The sequence below is a fragment of the Dromiciops gliroides genome, chromosome 3 (genome assembly GCF_019393635.1).
Source record: "Dromiciops gliroides isolate mDroGli1 chromosome 3, mDroGli1.pri, whole genome shotgun sequence".
Taxonomy (NCBI): domain Eukaryota; kingdom Metazoa; phylum Chordata; class Mammalia; order Microbiotheria; family Microbiotheriidae; genus Dromiciops; species Dromiciops gliroides.
The window spans coordinates 283,227,318-283,250,655 of NC_057863.1; the positions used below are offsets into that span (position 1 = coordinate 283,227,318).

General features: G+C 34.6%; 1 protein-coding gene across 1 annotated transcript in view; it reads left to right on the forward strand.

Moving 5' to 3' along the window:
* CFAP47 (cilia and flagella associated protein 47) overlaps positions 1 to 23,338 on the forward strand; it is an 849,402-nt gene that overhangs the window by 363,498 nt on the left and 462,566 nt on the right. Inside the window, 1 exon segment of the mRNA XM_043993472.1 lies at positions 11,638 to 11,803. Coding sequence (XP_043849407.1) covers positions 11,638 to 11,803 — 166 coding nt within the window.

Here is a 23,338-nt window from a genome sequence, read left to right on the forward strand (position 1 = left end):
TATCTCCCCCTTAAAATCTGTTGACTTCAGTCTTCACCACACTATTGTAATTCTTTTAAAGATCACCCTTTTAAAAATTTCTTAAGAATATTCCCAAATTGACAATGAATTTTCTATTTTAATTCTTTGCAAATTGGATTAAGATATCTAATCCAATTAGGTCATACATCTCCAGGCTTAATTCAGGATATATTAATTTTTAATGTCAATAAATCATAGACCCAGTCCCTGTCCTCTGTATGGAGTCATAATGCAACAAATTCCTTGTATTGAGATAAAAATATGAACAAAAGATTTATTCTTATATGGAGCCTAAAATGACTTGTTAAGTGATGCCTGGCTCAAAGAATAAATTATTGAAAAATAAGAGATTACATTAAAGACAATGTAATATTAACAACACATAAAAATTTATGAGAAGCAGCCAAAATGTATTCACAGGCATATTTATATCCCTAAATACTTATACCAAGAGAAGAAAGAGAAAATTAATGAGCTGAGTTTGTAATTAGCAAATTTAGAAAATGAATAAGTTAATAGAAAAACAGCAAATAGTGAAAATAAATTGAGACCAATAATATAAGAGAGTAAAGTAACAATTGAATTTATTTAAAAAGCTGGATTTTCAAAAAGACCAGTAAACTCTATTAAAAATAGCAACTTTAATTTTAAAAAAGGAGAGAGTAAAATTAAATTACTAAAATTAGAAATGTATGCAACAACAAATAAAGATAAATACAATGCTCAACAACTATTCTATATAGGTATGTATCATCCAACCTGAACTTAAAAAAGAAACAAATGATTAAATTACAAAAATATAAAATACCCAGACTGATAAAATAAGGAATAAATAATTTATAGAAAACAATTTCAGAAGTAGAATATGATCGATTACCTAATGAGTATCTCCATAGAAGTTACTGGGTTCCAAGAATTCCCATGATCTGACACATGCAGCATACTTATGGCTGGTTTGCTTGCTTAGACTTTATTGAAGAATATAAAAAAAGAGAAGTTAATAGGCTTTAGTTCAAAAGGATTTTTTTTTTAGCTGAGGTCCCTAACCTTAAATTATTTTAAAATAACTGTACTTCAAGGTTATTGTACTCCCATGAATTTAAAAACAGTATTCTGACAAGAGCTCTTTATGCTTTATGAGACTGCCAACAGGGTCAATGACACAAAAAAGTGATGATTTAAGAAGTCTTCATTTCATCTTAGAGTTTGTTGAATGAAACAGTGAAGAGCCCAGGGGAGGCTGGCATACAGTTAGCTTTTGGAAGAACAGATTTTAAAGATCTCAGAGAAAAAGTAGGGTGTATCCCATGATTTAACATTGTACATTAGAATTCAGTCCAGAAGAGAAGGGAAGTTCTAAAGATTGTGTGCCCTAATGTCTGGAGATTTCCAAGAATCTGGGCTCACTTGGACAATATCTGACCTTAGGTATTGAACCCCAAATGTCATTTTCTTTTTAGTTTGTTGCTCTACCTGATGTATACTCTTGGTCAGTTTCCAAATGTAGCTTATATCAATTTTTCTGTAAGTGTAAGTAAAATAAAGATGGCCAATTACCTTGCAAGCACACAGGGAAGATATTAGATATAGGACAGTCACTACCTAACCCAAAGAGGATGCAATCTGAGAAGGCTATAGCACAACATGAGTGTGACTATCTTATTCTTGGAAGCTCTGCCTCTCACAACACAGCTCAAAATGTTATTATATTTTTTGGTTGCCATGTCATATGTCTGACTCATTAAGTTTGCATGACGTTAAAAAATAAAACTTTTTATTTGTTTTAAAAGTATTGTCTAACCATGCACTTATTTTCCATGCATGGTCTATGGTTGTGTATATTCTGTACATATACTGCCCACGTATGCTTCCTAGGCACATATGTTTTCTACATGTTTGTCCTCTTTACTAATGGCATGGTAATCAATGGGAAAGTATACCCATATCTGCATAAATGTTTCATTTCCATATTTGTGATCTTAGAAATTCTTTTAACCAGTTCATTCCATCTCTCCCTGTGTCTTATGACCACTAATTCTGTTCTTTGCCTCACTCCAACCACAATCACTGTACCTTACAATACTTTTCCTGGATATCTGCCCTGCACTGGCTTTACTCTTCCCTTTCTCAAACCCTTGCTGAACAATTGCAATCTACATTATCATCTTCTTTGGAATTCCTTGTCACCTGTTCTATCTCTGATCATGTCTTGCAAAACTTCAATACTAGATGACTCACACTTTTACCTCTGTGCTAATGAGCAGAACTAGAGGAAGTCACAAAATGATGCACATTGGTTCCACTACAAATCTGTTACATAAACTCAAAAGGGCCCTCAGTAAATAAGACAATCCTTCTATCCCTCTCTAAAAGATTCTCTATCCCAGTCACCAAGATGATCTTCCAAGTTTTTTCTTCCTTCTTAAGTCTCCCCAAACACTTCCTTCTCTTACTCTTTTAACCCATATTTCACTGAAAAAAATGAAAAATATTTCCCAAGAGAATCTCATTCTTCCTCATTTCACATACTTTTGAATTTACCTCCACTGTTTTCTTATTCACTCCAATCTTGGAAAACTTGGATAAATTAGTATCAAGTTAGATGAGTAACTCACTTGGTAATATTAACAGCCCTTACACATTCAATTGTCATCTCTATAAAGATGATACTCATATGTCTATATCTGGGTCTAATTTGTCTCCTGAGCTCCAATCCTGAATCAACAACTACCTACTGGACATTTTGAACACTTTCACGTCATTGCTTTCCTCCTCCTCATGTTTCTTGTGTTCCTCCTCCTTTTTCTTCTTCTCTTGCCAAGGGTGATCCTTCTATCCATTTAAGGTGTCATATCCTTACATGTGTGTTCTCTGTCCAAAGGAACAAAACTTTTGGTTGCTTAGCTTATATTTTGTAAGATATCTTGTGATATGGAGGCTAGGTTTTTACATTTTCTTTCTTTCTCTCTCTCTCTTTCTTTTTATGTATATATGTATCTATCTATCTGTCATCTATTATTTTTTCAAAAAGCTGGGATCAACTTTTGCTTTGTCCTGCATAGTTTTCATTTATGATTTTCTTGAAGTATAGCTCTGGAAAAGAGGCTTTAAAAAAGGCAGCTATAGTTCAAATGGAGCTACTTGACTATGCTTTCAAACTCGAATCAATCTGGTTTTCACTGAATGGGCAATAATAGTTGTTCATTATTTGGATTAGAGTGACTGGAAATAGCAATTATTTTATGTTCTGGCCAGAAACTATAAGGGTCTTCTCCTCCCAAATTGATACTTTTGTGATGATAATATGGGCCATCTTTTTTCTCAATTCTTATTTATTTCTCAGTCATTGAATGGTTAGACAAGCTGAGTCAGACTTAGACAAATTGAGACCTGGGAAAGACCTTAATTTAAAAAGTCCATTGTCATCCACTGCATCCTGGGATGTCTTCATTATTTTGACTCTTGCCTTGTCATTGGACTTCAGTGAATAGAGGCTGATGTGATTGAGTGAGAGAGTTAGGTTGTTGACTTTGCACAGTTCTTCCTTACTTAAACCCAGTTTACTCACAAGTCAAGATATCACTCACATTATGTCATCACTCTTCTTCTAGAATGAAGGATCAATAACAATAACAACAATTACTAAAAAAAGGCACCATTATCCTCTTAGTCACTTAGGTGTACAATTTCAGTTTTACCCTAAATTCCTTACCTTGTCACCCTACATAGCTAATCAGTTGCCAAATCTTACTGTTTTGACCTTAACCATATCTCTCATATTTATCGCTTTCTCCCCTCCACATATCCACTATCCTATTTCAGACTCTCATTACATCTTGCCTAGATAATTACAATAGTTCTCTCTTTGTTCTCTGTCTCATGTATCTCCGCACTCATATATATATATATATATATATGTATATTCCACATAAGTATCAAAATGATTTCCCTAATACATAGATCTGAAAATGTTATTTCCTATTCAACAAACTCCAGTGGATCCTTGTTAGCATGAGGATTAAATATAAATTCCTTGGTTTGACATTTAACACTCTTCAAAACCTGGCCCCTCCCTAATTTTCTAATCTTCTTCCATTCTATTTCTCTACATGAATTCAGTGATTCAGTCAAACTACTTTACTTGTTACTTCTCCTACAAAGCTCCCCATTTCCCATCTCTATGCTTTTGCATTGGACATTCCTAGACTGCTCTCCCTTCTTAACTCCATGTCTTGGAATTCTTGACTTCCACAAAGGAAAGAAGGAAAGAAGGAAGAAAGAAAACAAGTATTTAAGTGTCTGCTGTGTGCTTCACAAATATTATCTCATATGATCCTTACAGAAATCTTGGAAGGTAGATGTCATTATTTTCTTCATTTCTCAGTTCAGGAAACTGAAGCAATCAATTTGACTATATGTATCTTATATATATATATGTGTGTGTGTGTGTGTGTGTGTGTGTATGTATATATATGTGTGTGTGTATATATATATATATATGTATGTATGTATATATGTGTGTCTGTCTCTCTCTCTCTCTCTCTCTCTCTCTCTCTCTCTCTCTCTCTCTCTCTTTAGATATATAGTCTCCCCTATTAGAATATAAACACCTTTTGGGCCAGAATTTTTTTTTGCCTTTCTTCTTTGTCTTATGTCTTACAATTTAGCTCATTTTCTGACATTTTTAAGTGCTTAGTATAATGCTTATTGAATGACTATCTACATAATTTAAATCTTTTCTTGTTACTCTATTTCTTATGCTGTTTTATTAAAAGTATTTTGTTTGATCAAATATGCCTTCTCATTGTTGGTACAATGACACACATTGGAAAAGACCTCATGAGCTATGATTTTAGTTTCATATTCTCAAATGCTTTGAAACATGGGGTAGGTTCACATAAATTGTTACATAAATCTGGAAAGGTAGGTTGGTATCAGACCATGAAGACCTTTAAAAGTTTAGCACAGGAGTTTATATAAATCCTAAAGGCAAAAGAGAGCCATTGTATTTTATTAAATATGGTAGTAACATGCTAAGACATTCCTTTTGATATACATGTGACTAAAAGGAAGGGAACAGATACTAAATAATGGTGTGAAGGTAAAAATGATAAGATTAAAAAATTGATTGGACTTTTAGGATGAGAGAGGGGGAGAGAGTAAAAAATTACACCAAAGTTTTGAACTGAGTTGACTAAAAGGCTAGTGGGTGTCTGACAGAACAAGGGGATTTTGGATGAGTATGAATTATGAAGGAAATCAAATAAGTTCAGCTTTAGATGTGTTGAGGTCAGTATTGGACAGTTAGAAGCTGGAGAGCATCCAGATAAGGGCAAACCAGGATAGTAAAGGACCTCTACTTCATTTCATGTATTCATTAGTTGAAAGTTCTAGGATGCTTCCTCTGGAAAATTCTTGAGGGAAAACAGGAGAGATGAGATACATGCTAGCTATCTCCAAGTGGTTGAAGAGTTGTCATTGGAAGAGGAATTAGCCTTGTTCCATTGAGCCCAGAATACAGAATGAAGAAGAATGGGTAAGAGTTGTAAAAAGGCAAATTTAGACTTAATGTTATGAAAAGCAACTTCTAAATAATTAGATATCTACAAAAATGGAATTTTCTGCCTTATGATATAGAAGGATCCTCTTCATTGAAGATCTTCAAAGACTTGATGGATGGCCCTCTATCTCTTAGGTATATTTTAGTGGATGATCTTCTTAGCTATACTTTGTACTGGATAGTGTGAAATTTTAACTATAAGCTATCTGTAAAATTGTAGCTGGCTGGAGGCATCTGAAAGATGCTAGCTTTCTGCCTGTAGGCTATTAGCTGCCTAAACCAGTGTGTAAGGGCTGTTTAAAAAATCCCCAACTGCTTCTCCCATACTTATAAGAAAAAGCCTATTTTCAATTGAAACAAAAATAGGGTTTATTGATAAGAATAAACTTAGAGATAAGATAAAGTAAGTAAAATATATGACCTGACTGTGTTTAACTTTCTCCCTACCTATGTGAAATCTCCCTCATCTCTCGTCTGTGGGTGCTTCTGGCCCCTGCAGCCACACCTCACTCAGACCTGTTCGCCTCCCTCTCTCTAGCTTGCCACTTGTGCTTTCTCGACTTCTCTATCTCTGTTTATGCCCTCCCTTTCTCTGTTGCATTTCCCTGAGTCTCCTTTCTCAGTCCTCCCTTTCACTGTCACCTTCCCCCTGCCGCATCTGCACTTATGAATGATAAACCCTTCTCTCTTACCTGAAACTTGGGCTGACCATGCCCATGCAGACCAAGCTAATTCTCTGGTACCCCCAGGCCACTCCTAAGGCCAGTTTGGGGCACAGAGACTCTGCACTGAGTGTGCCCAGAGCCAGGGGCTGGGATGAAAATCTCCTGGGGCATCCAAAGCTAATTTTAGCCTCTTACAATAGTCAATCGATTACCTTTCACCCTGAAGATTCTATGACTCAATGTTATATACTAGTATATTTAGAAAATAAAAAAGGATCAACCAATATAATAATCATTATAGAATTATTCTAAGCCATTTAACATTATTTAATGGATTTTTATTATGTTCAATAGCTACATAATACATCTTCACTAAAATAGCAACAAATAAGATAAAATCACAAAATCTCTATATTTTAACAGTAACTGAAAAATAAAATTGATTACATTAATATAATCAATTTATAATTTATATAATTGATTATGATCTCAATAAAATGGATCAAGTTCTTGGTAATTAATCAGTAATTTAATTTTTAAAATGATTTTCCACAACAAAAAAAAATGAACAACACAAATGGAAAGGAAAAGAGAAGATTGGGAATAATTGAATAGAATGGAGGTGGAAGTCTTAGCACTAGATATTTCTGATTCAAATCCAATGTCCAATATCTACAAAGGATTGACAGAATCATATGAGTAAGTTCATTACTTAATGAATGTCGAGGGATGAAAAATCAACAATAGGCAGTTCTCAAATGAAATACAGATTATTGATAGCTACTTTAAAGTTGCTTAAATCCTCTAACAATGAAATAAAAATTAAAACAACTCTAAGAGATGACATTTCATTAATTGAATTGAAAAAAAAATAAATGTAGATGAGACTAAGAAGAAGCAGGTACACTGTTATACTAGTGTTGTGTAGATGTGAATTACATAATCATTTTTGGAAAACAAGATAGATCTGTATATCCTTTGATTTGTTGATCCTAGTATACTAGGAGTTTAGCCTAAATATTTTATTCACAGGTTACAAAAAAGAGATATTTATATGGATAAAAATAATTCTAGTATTATTTGTCAAACTGAAACAAAAAAGCACACCTGGAAACAACTTATTTATCCAGTACTTGGGAAATGGCTGAACAAATTGTGGTACATGCATTTAATATATGATTATAGCATAAAAATGAATACTATAAATTCAAAGAAATATGCAATGATTTATGTTAAGTAATAAAACATGAAAAAGCAGTGTCATGCAATAACTATAATTTTAAAGAATAACCAAAACATTATCCAGTTGTGAAAAAATTCAGAAGGTCACATGAAAGGAAATGAGTATTTTTAGTTATTGTTATAGTTGATAGACATTTAAAATAAGTTTTCATGGATTATGCATTTTATTGTGTTTTAAAATAATTTGAATGTTTACTATATTTAGAATATATTAAGAATGGAGGGGTTGGGGCAGCTAGGTGGCGCAGTGGATAAAGCACTGGTCTTGGATTCAGGAGGACCTGAGTTCAAATCCAGCCTCAGACACTTGACACTTAACTAGCTGTGTGACCCTGGGCAAGTCACTTAACCCTCATTGCCCTTCAAAAAAAAAAGAATGGAGGAGTGTGTGTGTATGTATGTTCATGTGTTAAAAGTATAATGGAGGGGCAGAGCCAAGATGGCAGAGTAGAGGCTGTGACTCTTGCAAGCTCCCAGTAAACTCATCCACTCACTCTCAAATAATGCTATAAAAAACAAACAAACACAAAAAAACCTCCAAAGTAGCATAACTCAAATAAGAACAGAGTGAGACTACTTTCCAGCCAGAAACAGCAATTGAGATCACTTGCTGATCAGGTTGAAAGAGGAGTGTAGCACATGGCCTGGACCCATCTAAGAACAAATGCCTCAGAGTCTTCAGTGTGCCTGTGGCTTCTTCTGAGGCTGGGTGAGGGGGGTTGGCAGTTGACTCGGGTGATGTGGTTGTAGTCTATGCTGGGGTTGGGGTGAAGTGCCCTGGTTCTGAACTAGTGGGCTGGATCAAGTGGTGGTAGCCCATTGGGGGAGGGGTACAGGCACACCAAGCTTCCAACCATAGAAAATCAGATTTCAATCAGATATCTACTTCCAGGCTTGAGATGAGTTGGCAAAGAAAACAGTGGACAATAGAGAGCTTCTTTGGGGGGAAGATAGACCAGAATACACACAGAAGAAGATAATAACAAAGTCAAAGCTCCAATATCCAAAGCTTCCAAGAAAAATGTGAATTGGCCTCAGGCCTTAGAAGTGATCAAAAGGGACTTTGAAAAGAAAGTAGGAGAGATAGAAGGAGTATTTAGAGAGAGGGAGGAAAGAATGGAAAGAGAAATGAGAGCAATGCAGGAAAGTCATGAGAAAAAAATCAACAACTTGAAAAGTCAAATGGGAAAGGAGATAGAAAAACTCTCTGAAGAAAATAAATGCCCAAGAGTTAGGATTGAACAAATGGAAGCTAGTGACTTCATGAGAAACTATGACAAAGTAAAGCAAATTCAACTGAATGAAAAAAAATAGAGGCCAATATGAAATATCTCCTTGGAAAAACAGCTGACTTGGAAAATAGATCCAGGAGAGATAATTTGAAAATCATAGGTCTACCTGAAAATCATGACCAAAATAATAGCCTAGACATTATCTTCCAAGAAATTGTAAGGGAAAATTGCCCTAATATTCTAAAAGCAGAGGGTAAAATAGAAATTGAAAGAATCCACAAATCACCTCCAGAAAGAGATCACAAAAGGAAAACCTCCAGGAATATTATAGCCACATTCCAGAGATCCCAGGTCAAGGAGAAATTATAAGCAGCTAGAAAAAAAGGAATTCAAATACTGTCGAGCTACAATAAGAATAAAGAAATATCTAGTAGCATCTACATTATAGGACTGGAGTACAAGGAATATGATATTCCAGAGGGCAAAGGAACTGGGATCACAGCCAAGAAACATGTACCCAGCAAAACTGAGTATAATCTTTCAGAGGAAAAACTGGGACTTCAATGAAAAAGAGGACATTCAGGAATTTGTAATGAAAAGACCTAAACTGAATAGAAAATTTGACTTTCAAATACAAGACCCTGGAGAAGAATAGAAAGGTACAGGAACAAAAATTCATGAGGGATATTAAAGTATTAAACTGTTTCCATTCCTACTGGGAAGATAATACTTCAAACTCATGAGAAGTTTCTCAGTAAGGAATACACAGAGGACACATATCCGAACTGAATATGAAGGGATGATATCTTTAAAGCATTTTATTTTGTTTATCCTTGTCCTTTGTGCAGCAAACAGGGTGCGGTGTCTATTGTCTGGGGCCATATTTGGGCTTGGGGCCTCCTGGGTTCAGGGCTGGTGCTTTGTCCACTGTGCCACCTAGCTAACCCATGATGACATCTTTAAAATAGGGTTGAGGGGTAGGAGGAATAGACTGGGGGAGGGGAAAGGAGTGAGGTGGACTGGGGAAAGGCAAAATGTTCACATGAAGGAAACAAGAAAAAAGCTTATGGAAGGGAGGGGAAGAAGGGGAAGGAGTGGGGGAATGAGTGAACCTTAATATCAGAATTGGCTCAAAGAGGGAATAACATACATACTCAAGTGGATGTAGTAATATATTTTTCCCCTGAGGGAAAGTGGCAGGGGGAAGAGGAGAAGGAGGGAAGGGCAGATTGGGGGAGAGAGCAGTAAAAAGTAAAACACTTTCAAGGAAGGTGAAGATATTCTGCATAACTGCACAAGTATAACATATTGGATTGCTTGAATTCATAGGGATGGCTGAGAAGGAAGGAGGAATAAAAATTTAGAACACAGAATTATCTCAAAGACCTTAATCTCATCAGAGTGGGCTCAAGGAGGGAATAATATTCACACTCCGTTGGGAGGTATAATCTATTTAACCCCACAGGAAAGTAGGAGGGGAAGAGGATAAGGAGGGATATGTGAAAGAAGGGAGGGCAGAGCAGGGGAATAAAACACTTGAGGAGGAATAGGGTAAAAGAAGATAGAAAATACAGTAAATATCATGGGAAGGAAATAGGAAGGAGGGAAATAGTTATGATGATTGATTATAATGGCAAAATCTATGGTACCTTCTTTGCTGGGCTATTGTGAAGAAAATTCTTTATCAAGTTTAAGGTACTATATAAAAGTTATGACAAACAGGATGCTATCAGAAAAGCCTAGAAAGACCTACATGAACTGAAGCAGAATGAAATGTAAAGTAAACAAAATAACAGTGATAGTGTAAGATGATCTGCTGGGAAGCACGTAGTTGTTTTCAGGAAGGCAATTATCCAATATATAACCCTGAGGGACTTATGAAAATTGCAATTTGTCTACAGAGAAAGAACTGATGGTATCTAAAAACAGATTGAAACACATTTTTTTTCTTTGACAATTCCTTAATCTGAAGTTTTGTTTTTTGTCTGTTTTCTCTCACAACCTTGCTAATGTGGGGATGTTTCCCATGACTACTCTGTATAACTTATATTGAATTTCTTGAGTTCTTAGGTGTGGGGGCTGGGAAGGGAGGGAGGAAGAGAAGTTGCAACACAAGGTTTTAAAAAATTGATGTCAAAATTTGTTTTTACATATATTTTGGAAAATAAAATTCTAAACAGTAAAAAAGAAAGTATAACGAACCTGTAACTCTGGGTGAGAAAGGAGTAAATTATCAGCTTTTACTAGAGAAATTAATTTCTTTTTCTAAATTGTATATTTAAAATTTTGTCTAACAATGTTAGTGCTAGTCACAAAAACCCCTTGCCTCCACCAGAGTCAAACTCAAATACAAACTTATCCCTATGTGCTAAATATTAACTTTGAAAAGCACAAAATTATTATATGTTGTATTTTACTTCATTTCATTAAATATTTCCCAATTTCCTTTTAATCTGGTTTGATTTATTAGGCTGCTTAAAGCCTGGGGTCTGAGTTTAACATGTATGTACTATACCTTGATATTGGAATAAATGTAAAAATCCAGCATTTAGTTCTAACTATCACTTGAACACTACAAGTTGGGGGAGAACTAGTAGTTCATTGGGGAAAGACTTGGTTGAGTTTGGAGGGAAGAGTTTTCTCTAATTATATAATATATCAAAATGCTTTTAGTGACTGGATTATGGCTTCTAATATCTTTTCTAACTTTTATTACTGTATAAAATCTTGTTAAGTTTTAGATCTTACTTAGACTTGTAGTTTTTCCATAGAAATGACCAAAGAAAATATCTTAGTGGAAGGAAAATTAAAAGATTTCTTGAAATCTGTAGTAATATAAACAAAAAATAAAAGTTCTCCTTTTCATCTTAGAAGCAAATTCAGTAAGATTTATATTCTATTTGTTTTTTAATTGCAGACCCGTATGCTTTTTCATAATGTAAAATCTAAATCCATCTTGTATACCACGGAATTAAGCCTTCCAGAACACTTTGATATCCCAAAGAATATCTACATTCCCTCGGCTCCACAAAGCAAACTTAAAGGAAAGCATATGGAAGATGATGAGACAATACAACAAGCAGGTAGAGAAACAACAAATGTTTCTTTTGTCCACTTTTTTTTTTCCAAGGAAATTGGGGTTAAGTGACTTGCCCAGGGTCACACAGCTAGTAAGTGTCAAGTGTGCAAGGTTGGATTTGAACTCAGGTCTTCCTGAATCCAGAGCCAGTGCTTTATCCACTGTGCCATCTAGCTGCCACTCTCTTGTCCACTTTTTATAGATCCTATTGATAAAGCTAAAATTCTAGCTAAACTGTCTAAAATATCTAATGAGTGGTTGCCAATAAGTTATAAGCTTTAGCAAGAGTTAGACTTTTAAGCATTTAGTAAGGAGCATAAGAATTTAGTAAAGAGAGAGAGAAAGGCCTATATTCATCTATCTATTAAAGGGAGAGCACATTTCTAGCTCCACTCTCTGCCAGAGTCCCCAGGAAAAAGCAAGAATCAGAGCGCCAGGCTCCTCCCTTCTTCCTTCCACCAGTCAACGTCACTTCCTGACGCCAAAGAAAAGACGCATGGTCTTGCCCTCAGAGATGTTCACCTCATTTCTACAGTAAGTCTCCAGCAGGTGGCGTCATTCCAATCGTTACACTTTATATTCAACTATAAGGGTTGTAATGATCAACAAGATTGTTTACTACATGAATATCTACTCTATCCCCAACACCACACCAAATGCTGTTTGGTATAAAAGAAGGAAGCGAATAGCCAACCTTTTTAATATCAATATTCTACCACTGCTATATTTTTCTGAAACATGTAAGATCTCAGTCTCTAAAGAATCAAAAATGTATGTATTACACAAAGTTTAATGAACATGATATAACATACAACTAATTGAGAATCTTTGAAGAAGTATAGGAATGGGGCAGCTGAGTTCAAATCCAGCCTCAGACACTTGACACTTATTAGTTGTGTGACCCTTGGTAAGTCACTTAACCCTAATTGCCTCACCAAAATAAAGAAGTATATAGGAATGAGGGATGTCATCAAAGAAATGTGTGATAAGGAAAAATAAAGAAATAAAGAGGTGGCTGGTCACATGGCAAAACAGAAGTGTAATAGGGGGTCAGCTTGTGCTCTACTTCTATTTTTGCCATATTTAGACTATGTGAAGAATGTTTCTAGAATAGTGCATATATTTCAATTTAGGTCTATTAACATTATGCCTAACCTTAAATCCATTATAACTTCTCCCAAAACAGAACTAAATATTACTTAGGTGTTGATGATGCAACCAAACCAAAACATATGTATATGGGTGTCATGAAGCTATTTGGCTGCCATCCCCACATCCAAATGGATTCAACAGCTCCTTTATCTTAAGATATCTTTTTCTAGTGAAAATGATTGAACATAAATTTTAATGGAAAAATTAAATCTAAACTATATATATGTATATACTATGTATATGTATAAATATATACATAGTTTCTATTAAATTTGTAAATAGATAATATATTTGTCATCTCTGTTGTTCTGTCTCCTACTGGAGTTATCCCCAAAATATTTTGATTGAGTCTACTGAAGATGAGTTCACATCCTAGTGATCTTGTTTAATTAGATATAGAAGTTATTTTATTCACCTGCACAGTAGTCCACAAAACATTAAATACACAAGAAAAATAGCAAGATCATGAGAATATGAGAAAGATGAAATACCAGAAAAAACAACAATAGCAATAATGCAGATAATCAGTATGTCAAAATCACATATTGTTTACCAAGCTCTTTCTTAACAATTCTGAGAGGTTAGTAGTATAAAGAATACCATCTCCATTTTATAGATGGTCAACTGAGGTTCAGAAACTTATGGTTACTTACTCAAAGTTACACAGTTGGCATTAGACCTAGAATCAAAACCAGTTATTCTTATTCTAAATCTAAATGGTGCTCTTTCTATTACCTGGGAGATAGAGAAGAGAGAGGCAAGTATGAGTTGGAATTACCTGAAAAATCTTCAAGAAAGTGTTGAGACTTGAGCTGGACCTTAGGAAATGTTGATTCTGAATAAGAGAAGATAGGTAAGGGATATTTTATATGTGGGTTATGAATAATTATTTAGTAACTATAGATTATATTTTGAAAAATAAAATATTTTATTATTTTCTAGTTACATGTAAGGGTAGTTTTCAATATTTGTATTCATAGAATTTTTAGTTCCAAATTTTTCTCATACCGTCCCTTCCCTCCTTCCTCCCCAAGATGGAAAGCAATCTGATATAAGTTATACATGTACAATCACATCAAACATATTTCTGCATTAATCATATTGTGAAAGAAGAATCAGAGCACAAGGGGAAAACCTCAAAAAAAAAAGAAGGAAAAAAGAATCCCAAAAGTAGAAACAGTATGGTTCAATCTGCATCCATAATCCACAGTTCTTTTTTCTGGATTTTGACAACATTTTCCATCATGAGATCCTTGAAATTGTCTTGGATCATTGCACTGCTGAGAAGAGGCAAGTCCATCACCATTGTTCATCACACAATATTGCTGTTACTGTGTACAATGTTCTCCTGGTTCTGCTCCTCTCAGCATCAATTCATCTAAGTCCTTCCAGATTTCTCTGAACTCCTCCTGCTCATTGTGTCTTACAGCACAATAGTATTCCACCACAACTTGTGTAGCCCTTCCCCAATTGATGGGCATTCCCTCAATTTCCAACTTTTTGCCATGACAAAGAGAGTTGCTACAGATATTTTTACACATGTGGGTGCTTTTCCCTCCTCCATGATCTCCTTGGGATACAGACCCTGCAGTAGTACCACTGGATCAAAGGGTATGAACAGTCCCATAGGTCTTTGGGCATAGTTCCAAATTGCTTTCTAGAATGGTTGGATCAGTTCACAGCTCCACCAACAATGCATTAGTGTTCCAATTTTTCCACAGCTTCTCCAAAATTTATTATTTTCTTTTTTTGTCATATTAACCAATCTGATAGGTATGAGGTGGTACCTCAGAGTTGTTTTAATTTGAATCTCCCTCATCAATAGTGATTCAGAGCATTTTTTCATATGGCAATAGATAGCTTTGATTTCTTCCTCAGAAAACTGTCTGTTCATATCCTTTGACCATTTCTCAATTGTGGAATAACTTCCATTATTATAAATTTGATTTAGTTCCCAATATATTTTAGAAATGAGACCTTTATTGGAAATACTGGCTATAAAAATTGTTTCCCAGCTTTTTGCCTCCCTTCTAATTTTGGCTGCATTGCTTCTGTTTGTACAAAACTTTTTAATATAATGTAATCAAAGTCATCCCTCTTGCATTTCATAGTATTCTCTATATCTTGTTTGGACATAATTGTTTTTCTCTCCATATATATGAGAGGTAAACTATTTCTTCCTCTCCTAATTTATCTATGGTATCACCCTTTATGCCTAAATCTTGTACCCATTTTGACCTTATTTTTGTATAAGGTGTAAGATGTTGGTCTATGCCTAGTTTCTGCCATACTATCTTCCAGTTTTCCCAGCAGTTTTTGTCAAATACTGAGTTCTTATCCCAGAAGCTGGATTCTTTGGGTTTATCAAACATTAGATTACTATAGTCATTTACTACTGTGTCTCCTGTGCCTAACCTATTCCATTGATCCATCACTCTATTTCTTAGCCAGTACCAAATAGTTTTGATGACTGCTGCTTTATAGTATAGTTTCAAATTTGGTATGGCTAGCCCATCTTCCTCTGTATTTTTTTTTCATTAGTTCCCTTGATATTCTTGACTTTTTGTTTTTCCAGATGAATTTTGTTATTATTTTTTCTAACTCTATAATATAATTTTATGTAGTCTGATTGATATGATACTGAATAGGTAAATTAATTTAGGTGGAATTGTCATTTTTATTATATTAGTTTGGCCTATCCATGAGAAATTGATATTTTTCCAATTATATAGATCTGATTTTATTTGTGTGAAAGGTGTTTTATTCCTGGGATTGTCTTGGCAAATAGATCCCAAAGTATTTTATATTGTCTACCATTACTTTAAAATGGAATTTCTCTCTCTACCTCTTGCTGCTCAGCTTTGTTGGTCATGTATAGAAATGCTGATTTATGTGGGTTTATTTTATATCTTGCAAGTTTTCTAAAGTTGTTAATTGTTTCAAGTAGTTTTTTAGCTGGTTCTTTAGGATTCTCTAAGTATACCATCATATCATCTGCAAAGAGTTATAGTTTTGTTTCCTTCTTGCTTATTCTAACTCCTTTAATTCCTTTTTCTTCTTCTATTGCTAAAGCTAACATTTATAGTACAATATTAAATAATAGAGGTGATAATGGACATCATTGTTTCACCGTTGATCTTATTGGGAATGCCTCTAACCTATCCCCATTGCATATAATGTTTGCTGAGGGTTTTAGGTAGATACTGCTTATTATTTTAAGGAAAGCTCCACCTATTCTTATGAGCTCTAGTGGTTTTTAATAGGAATGAGTGTTGTATTTTGTCAAACACTTTCTCTGTATCTATTGAGATAGTCGTATGATTTTGGGTAGTTTTGTGATTGATGTGTTTGATTATGATGTTAATAGTTTTCCTTATGTTCAAATAGCCTTGCATTTGTGGTATAAATCCCACCTGGTCATAATGTATCATCCAGGTGACCACTTACTGTAATCTCATTGCTAGTATTTTATTTAAGATTTTCATATTGATGTTGATTATGGAAATTGGTCTGTAGTTTTCTTTCTCTGTTTTGACTCTGCCTGGTCGAGGTATCAAGAACATATTTGTGTCATAAAAGGAATTTGGTAGAACTCCTTCTTCACCTGTTTTTCCAAATAATTTGTATAGTATTAGAATTAATTCTTTTTTTAAATGTTTCGTAGCATTCACTTGTAAACCCATCTGGTCCTGGAGATTTTTTCTTAGGGAGTTCATTAATGGCTTGTTCAAATACTTTTTCTAAAATGGGCCTATTTAAGGATTTTATTTCCTCTCAGTTAACCTGGGCAATTTGTATTTTTGTAAATATTTATCCATTTCATTTAGATTGTCAAATTTATTGGCATGTAGTTAGGCAAAATAGTTCCTAATTATTGCTCTAATTTTCACTTCATTGGTGGTGAATTCATCCATTTCATTTTTGATACTGGTAATTTGGTTTTCTTTTTTCTTTTTTTAAATCAAATTCACCAAAGATTTATCTATTTTTTTCATAAAACCAGCTCTTAGTTTTATTAATTAATTCTATAGTTTTCTTGCTTTCAATTTTATTAATTTCTCCTTTGATTTTCAGGATTTCTAATTTGGTATTTAATTGGGGGTTTCTAATTTGTTCTTTTAGTAGCTTTTTAAGTTGCACACTCAATTCATTGATCTCCTTGTTCTCTTTTTTACTAATGTAAGCATTTAGAGATATAAAATTTTCCCTAAGCACTGCTTTGGCTGCATACCATAAGTTTTGGTATGTTGTCTCATTATTGTCACTCTCTTGGATGAAGTTATTGATTGTTTCTATTATTTGTTGTTTGACCCAGTCATTCTTTAGGATGAGATTATTTAGTTTCCAATTAATTTTCAGTTTACCTTTCCATGGCTCTTTATTACGTGTAATTTTTATTGCATCATGATCTGAGAAGGATGCATTTACTATTTCTGCCTTTCTACATTTGACTATTAGGTTTTGTGCCCTAATACATAGTTGATTTTTGAATATGTGCCATGTACCACTGAGAAAAAATGTATATTCCTTTCTATACCCATTCAATTTTCTCCAGACATCTATCATATCTAACTTTTCTAACATTCTATTCACCTCTTTAATAGATTATCTTTATGTAATCTGTCTGAGTCTATAGTGGAATGATAATTTATTTCTGGATTACTCAAATTTCCTGTTTCTATTCTTATGTTCTAGTATTTAAAAAAAACACGACTTGCTTTTGAGTTTTTGTGTTGGAGAGTTAAATCAAATTTGTGAAATTTACCAGTCACTATTTCTAAAATGTTTTAGCCTCTTCAGTTTTTTTCTTCTGTTGCAACATGTGATAATTTTTGTACAATTTCTGTTATAGAGACCAAATTTTTTTAAAAACTAAATCAGGTTTTAGGGACTCATTTATGACTTTCATCACACATATATTGAAATAATGATGTATTTGGCATGATATATGGATGTGTTGGGGCTGAAATTTATCTCAGTTTCAAAATTGCAAGAAGTGATAGCATATCAGTGGAGAAATCTGAAATTTTTCTCCTAACATTACAAATTCCTTAGAGTTTTCTGAGGATCTTTATCTCTAAAATTGACAGGTTATGTTTGAAATTTTAAAAAAGTAAGATAATTATGCTGAATATTTTATATCAAGTGTTTTAAAACATCTATTGAAATAATTGGTTATCCCAACTATAGTTTGTATAGTTAAGACTAAGAAAATTTTAGCTGTCTAACGGGGGGTTACAAATGTTTTACCTTTTAGATTTTTCATGGGAATTCTTGTATCATAACTAAACAGACCAAAATAACGTTGATTTAAAACTTGAAGTATTACCTTGTTTGACATTGTGACCCAGATGCTAAATAAAGCTGGTAATAATGGTTTAAAAGTTTCCTTGACTTATAAATTAATTAAAATTTTGCATCATTTTACTTTAAAATTAGGTGATAATTATGACACAGTAGAAGTTTTGCTGTGGAACTTTTTCATGAAAAAATAATTACTACTCTGACTAGATTGTAAAGTGTGTGAAGGAAAGTAATATACAATAAGACTTAAAAGGTCAGCAGGAACCAAATTATGAAGTATTTCTGATGCTAGGTTGAATATTGTCCTTGAGGAAATAGCTAGCCATTGAAGCTTTTTGAGCATAGGAGTGGCATGGTCAGAAATAAGCCTTAGGAAGATAAATTTGGCAGCTTTATGGCAAGTGAATTGGAGAGGGAAAATACTTAATGGAAGGAGACAAATTAGGAGGATATAACAGTAGTACTGGAGAGATAATGGCAATATGGATGCAGAAAAGGTGCTAGATTCAAGACATTTTATAGACATAGAACCCATAGTATTTGCTAACTAAATAGAGATGGGTGGTGAGATAGTGGAAAAGAAATTCAACTATGATTCTCAAGTTCTGAAACTATGAAATATGAGTGTGCTTAGGAATATAAGTTTTGATGAAGGATGGATTTTGGAGGAAAGACATTCAGAATTTGACATGTTAGATTTCAGATATTAATTGGAAATCTAGATGAAGTTTACCTGTAGATAGTTGGAGATGTAGAGTGGTATTCAGGAGAGAAACACAGAGAATTATGTCATTATAAATTATTTGCAGAGCTCATGACTGAATCCAAGAGAATGAATGAGATCACTTATGCACACACACATCACACATGCATACACATACATACATGTGTATCTATGTACATATGTACATGGAGAGAGAGAGAGAGAGAGAGAGAGAGAGAGAGAGAGGGAGGAGGGCCAGCACAAAGCTTTAGGGAACACTTATGTCCAGTAAGTGGGAGCTAGGGGATAAATCAGCAAAGATAATTTAGAAGTAACAGTCAAATGGGTAGGGAGAGAGGGAGAGAACCAGGAAAGAGCAGTGTCATAGAAGCCAATAAAAGAGAACATCCTGTAGAAGAATGAATGTAATCAATTGTGTTGAAAGCTATAGAAATGTATTCTGGTACCAACTGCCTCTTGGACAATACAAACTGGATGTCCTATAAATATACTCTATGTGTATGAAACAAAATTTGTTACCTTCCTCCATTCCCCAAATCCTCCCATCTTATGAACTTCCTTATTACTATTGAGGTTAGCAACATACTCTCACTAACCCAGGGTTACAGCCTAGTTGTTTTCCTCAAGATCCTACTTGTATTCCCCCCAATATATTATATCTGTTAACCCTTACAATATCTCCCTTATATAGCGCTTCTCACACAGCTACCAATTTTATAATGCCTCACATCTGGATTACAGAAGTAGTCCTCTGGTCAGTCACCCTTCCTCAAATCTCTCCCCACTCTAGTCTTATCTTCCACTCTGCTGCCAAAGTGATCTTCCTAAATTACAGGTCTTATTGGATCTTTCAACTATTAAATAAATTCCAATGTCTCCCTATTATCTCCAGTATGAAATATAAAATCATCTGTTTGTTATTTAAAACTCTTCCCAACTGATCCTAACCTAACTTTCTAATCACCTTATATTACTCCCCTGAATATACTCACAACACCAACCTTCTGTTGTTCTTTACACATAGCACTCCATGTCCTTTTTATTGGTTGTCAGGGTTGTTTTCTTTCTCATCTGTGCCTCCTGGCTTCTCTTCCTTCCTTCATGACTCAGTCCAGGTCCCATTTTCTGTAGGATACTTTCCCAGTTCCCCTTTTCCCCTTCCCCATCCTTATCCCATAGTAGTGCTTCCCTATGAGATTTTCTTCAATTTTCTTTGCAAATACACTATATTTGCATGTTCTGTCCCAAATTAGAATGTTTGCTCCTTGAGGGCAAGGGCCATGTTTTTTTAATTATTTTATTTATATCTTCTGCTGTTATCACAGAGTCATGTACATAATAGATGCTTAATAGAAACATGAGATGCTGAAGTCTAGAGATGTCTCCATTTTAAATGTTCATACAATCTATTTGTGCCTGACCTGTAGTAGAGCCTTCTAAGCTCATACTGGTCCGAGCAATCATAGTTGGACACACTGTGCATTGACCATGACATAATGATATTATTTTGGTCCTCTATGATTGTGAACAACAACCAGGAGCTTAATAAATGATTATTGACTCTGTTTACTGTCAAGGGTAAAGAAGAGTCACCAAATTGGCAACCTTTGACAATGATCATTGGCAGCTTTGAGATACTTATTTCAGTAGAATAGTAGGGTTGAAATTAAGAATGGAATAGAATTGAGGAATTAATGGGTGATAAAGAAATGGAGGTAATGGTTATAGGATATTGCCACAGTCTATCTGACCTAAATGGTCAGGTTAACCTAAATAGTAAACATTTATTCAACACTTAAAACCTTGAACTCTGGATATCTATAATCTTGAGCTCTGGAATTTCCCTTTCTCACCTTAATCTCTTTCACATCTGTTCTCTTGTTGGATTTATTCTTTAGTATCATCATTACTTATAGTCTTTCCCTCCCTTCCTGGCTTGGTAGAAACGATCACAAGTCTTTTGGATTAATTTCCTACCTTTCGTGTAATCAACAATTTCAATGATAGAGTATCTTCTACTTTAGACTTTTTGACTTTCCACTGTTTATATTCTTTTATTAAATATTATACAAATTTGGAAAATCCTAATTTTTAATGTAACCCTAAGGTATAATTAGGATGGCTTTTGGTCCTCTTCAAAAACAAAGCATGGGCAAGCAGCTAGGTGACGCAGTGGATAAAACACCAGCCCTAGATTCAGGAAGACCTGAGTTCAAATACAACCTCAGACACTTGACACTTACTAGCTCTATGACCCTGGGCAAGTCACTTAACCCCAATTGTCTCACCCCCCAAAAAAACAACAAAAAAATCCCAACCAAGCATGAAGAACAACAGGCTGGCTTTTTGAAGAAGAATTTTTTAAAAATAATCTAAGTTCATAATAATGAATAGTTGAAAGTGTAGTTATAAAATGGCTCATGTTCATGTCTTCAGTTTTAGAGGAAATATTTTCTAGCAATTGGCTGGGGGGCTGAGTAAAATCATTTTCTTTTATGTGGCTCCCAGGCTATCATGCTGTGAATAAGTATTACTAGGCAACATAAGGACAGAATCAACCACAGTTAATAAATAAGATTAGATCTGTCAAATGCAGCCTTTGATATAATTGTTAAACACCATTATTAGAAAGAGGTGTTGATTTCACCAAAAAAAGTTGTTTTTTGCTCAGCTACCAGATAAAGCACCTAGTATAATCCAAACCAATCAGAGCTGTGCTATTAAATATTATAGATCTGGCTCTCAGAAAAAAATATGCTGGATAAAATCTTTTAAAAATAACATTTTCGGGGGCAGCTAGGTGGCACAGTGGATAGAGCACCGGCCCTGGAGTCAGGAGTACCTGAGTTTAAATCCGACCTCAGACACTTAACACACACTAGCTATGTGACCCTGGGCAAGTCACTTAACCCCAATTGCCTCACTAAAAAACAAACAAACAAACAAACAAACACATTTTCTCAGTTATTTATTATGTCTAGGTTAGAGCTGTTCAAAAACATAACATTCCCTAGTGCTATGGGAACCAGATTAAAAAGAAAAATATTGTAATATTATAATATATTTTTGAGGCAATTGGGGTTAAGTGACTTTCCCAGGGTCATACAGCTAGTAAGTTTCAAGTGTCTGAGGCAGGATTTGAATTCAGGTCCTCCTGACTCCAGGGTTGGTGCATTATCCACTGCACCACCTAGCTGCCCTGAACATGAACTTTTTACAGCTATTTATTTTTTCAGCATAATTGCTGACAGAAGATATGACTAGGTAGTAAGCTACTTTCAGCTTTTCCTCTATAAGAGGCATACTGGATGTGAATATCTGCCGTCTCTCCATTCTCAGGGAGACTTCAAAACACAGATCTACAGGTAGATATGGCTTGTACCTAAATATCATTAGGTAGGATATTGGAATTATTCCTGTTGTTATTGTATGCATGTGCATACTGACTGCACTGAGATTTTTCTTCTAGTCTCACTATTTCCAATATTTTAATAAGAGTATATCTCAAATGTTCAGGTTGTAAGTCCCCTTGAAAGTATAAGGTGATTTCCTTGGCTATTTGATGCCAGTGAAAGCAAACATCTTTTTGAGCATCATACCTTGAATTTCTCTACCATGTTCTACCATGTTATTTCTCACTCACTGCCTACTTCAAAGCCAGAAACTCTACCCTCTTGATGGGGTTAGGGTTCCCACAGTCATTAATATCTCTGATATCAGATGCAACTGGTTTCATTTAACATGCCTGGTACAGTACTGTTCCCAAGACTTCTACTTCTCCCAAGCTTATGTAAATAGGGAAAAAAAAAAGACTTGTAAGCATAGGTCAGTATGTGTTAGGCAGCTGACCAAGACATATCTGTCTGTCCAGGGGTCTCCAAATGTCTTTTATGAGGGCTAAAATTATTTTTATTTCTTTACTTCTGCACTTCTTTAAACACATACATATAAGTAAGATCATTTAGTATTTTAATCATAATAGTGTAGGCTTTTTTTTTCATCAGTACCAACTCACTTTATTGGTAGTTTTTTGGTACGGTTTATGAAAAGGTCAGATAACCAAAATACGCATGCACTGAAAGACAGGAGGAGTGGCACCCACAGTTCCCAGTTGGGGGAAGCCAGGTGTGGCTTAGCTCTTGTTGTCATTGTCTCAAAGGGTGTGCTTGTCAAAAAGATATTCTGCCACACCAGAATTGGGGCCCCCATTTTGCACAGGTTGCTTACATGATCACCAGGTTGTTTGATGGACTTTACCTATTTGTTCAGGTAGTGGGTTTCAATGAAATCACATAAATGGGGGTTGTTTTTGTCAGTTACAAGCTGGTAACTTGTAACTACCTGAACAAACAGGTAAAG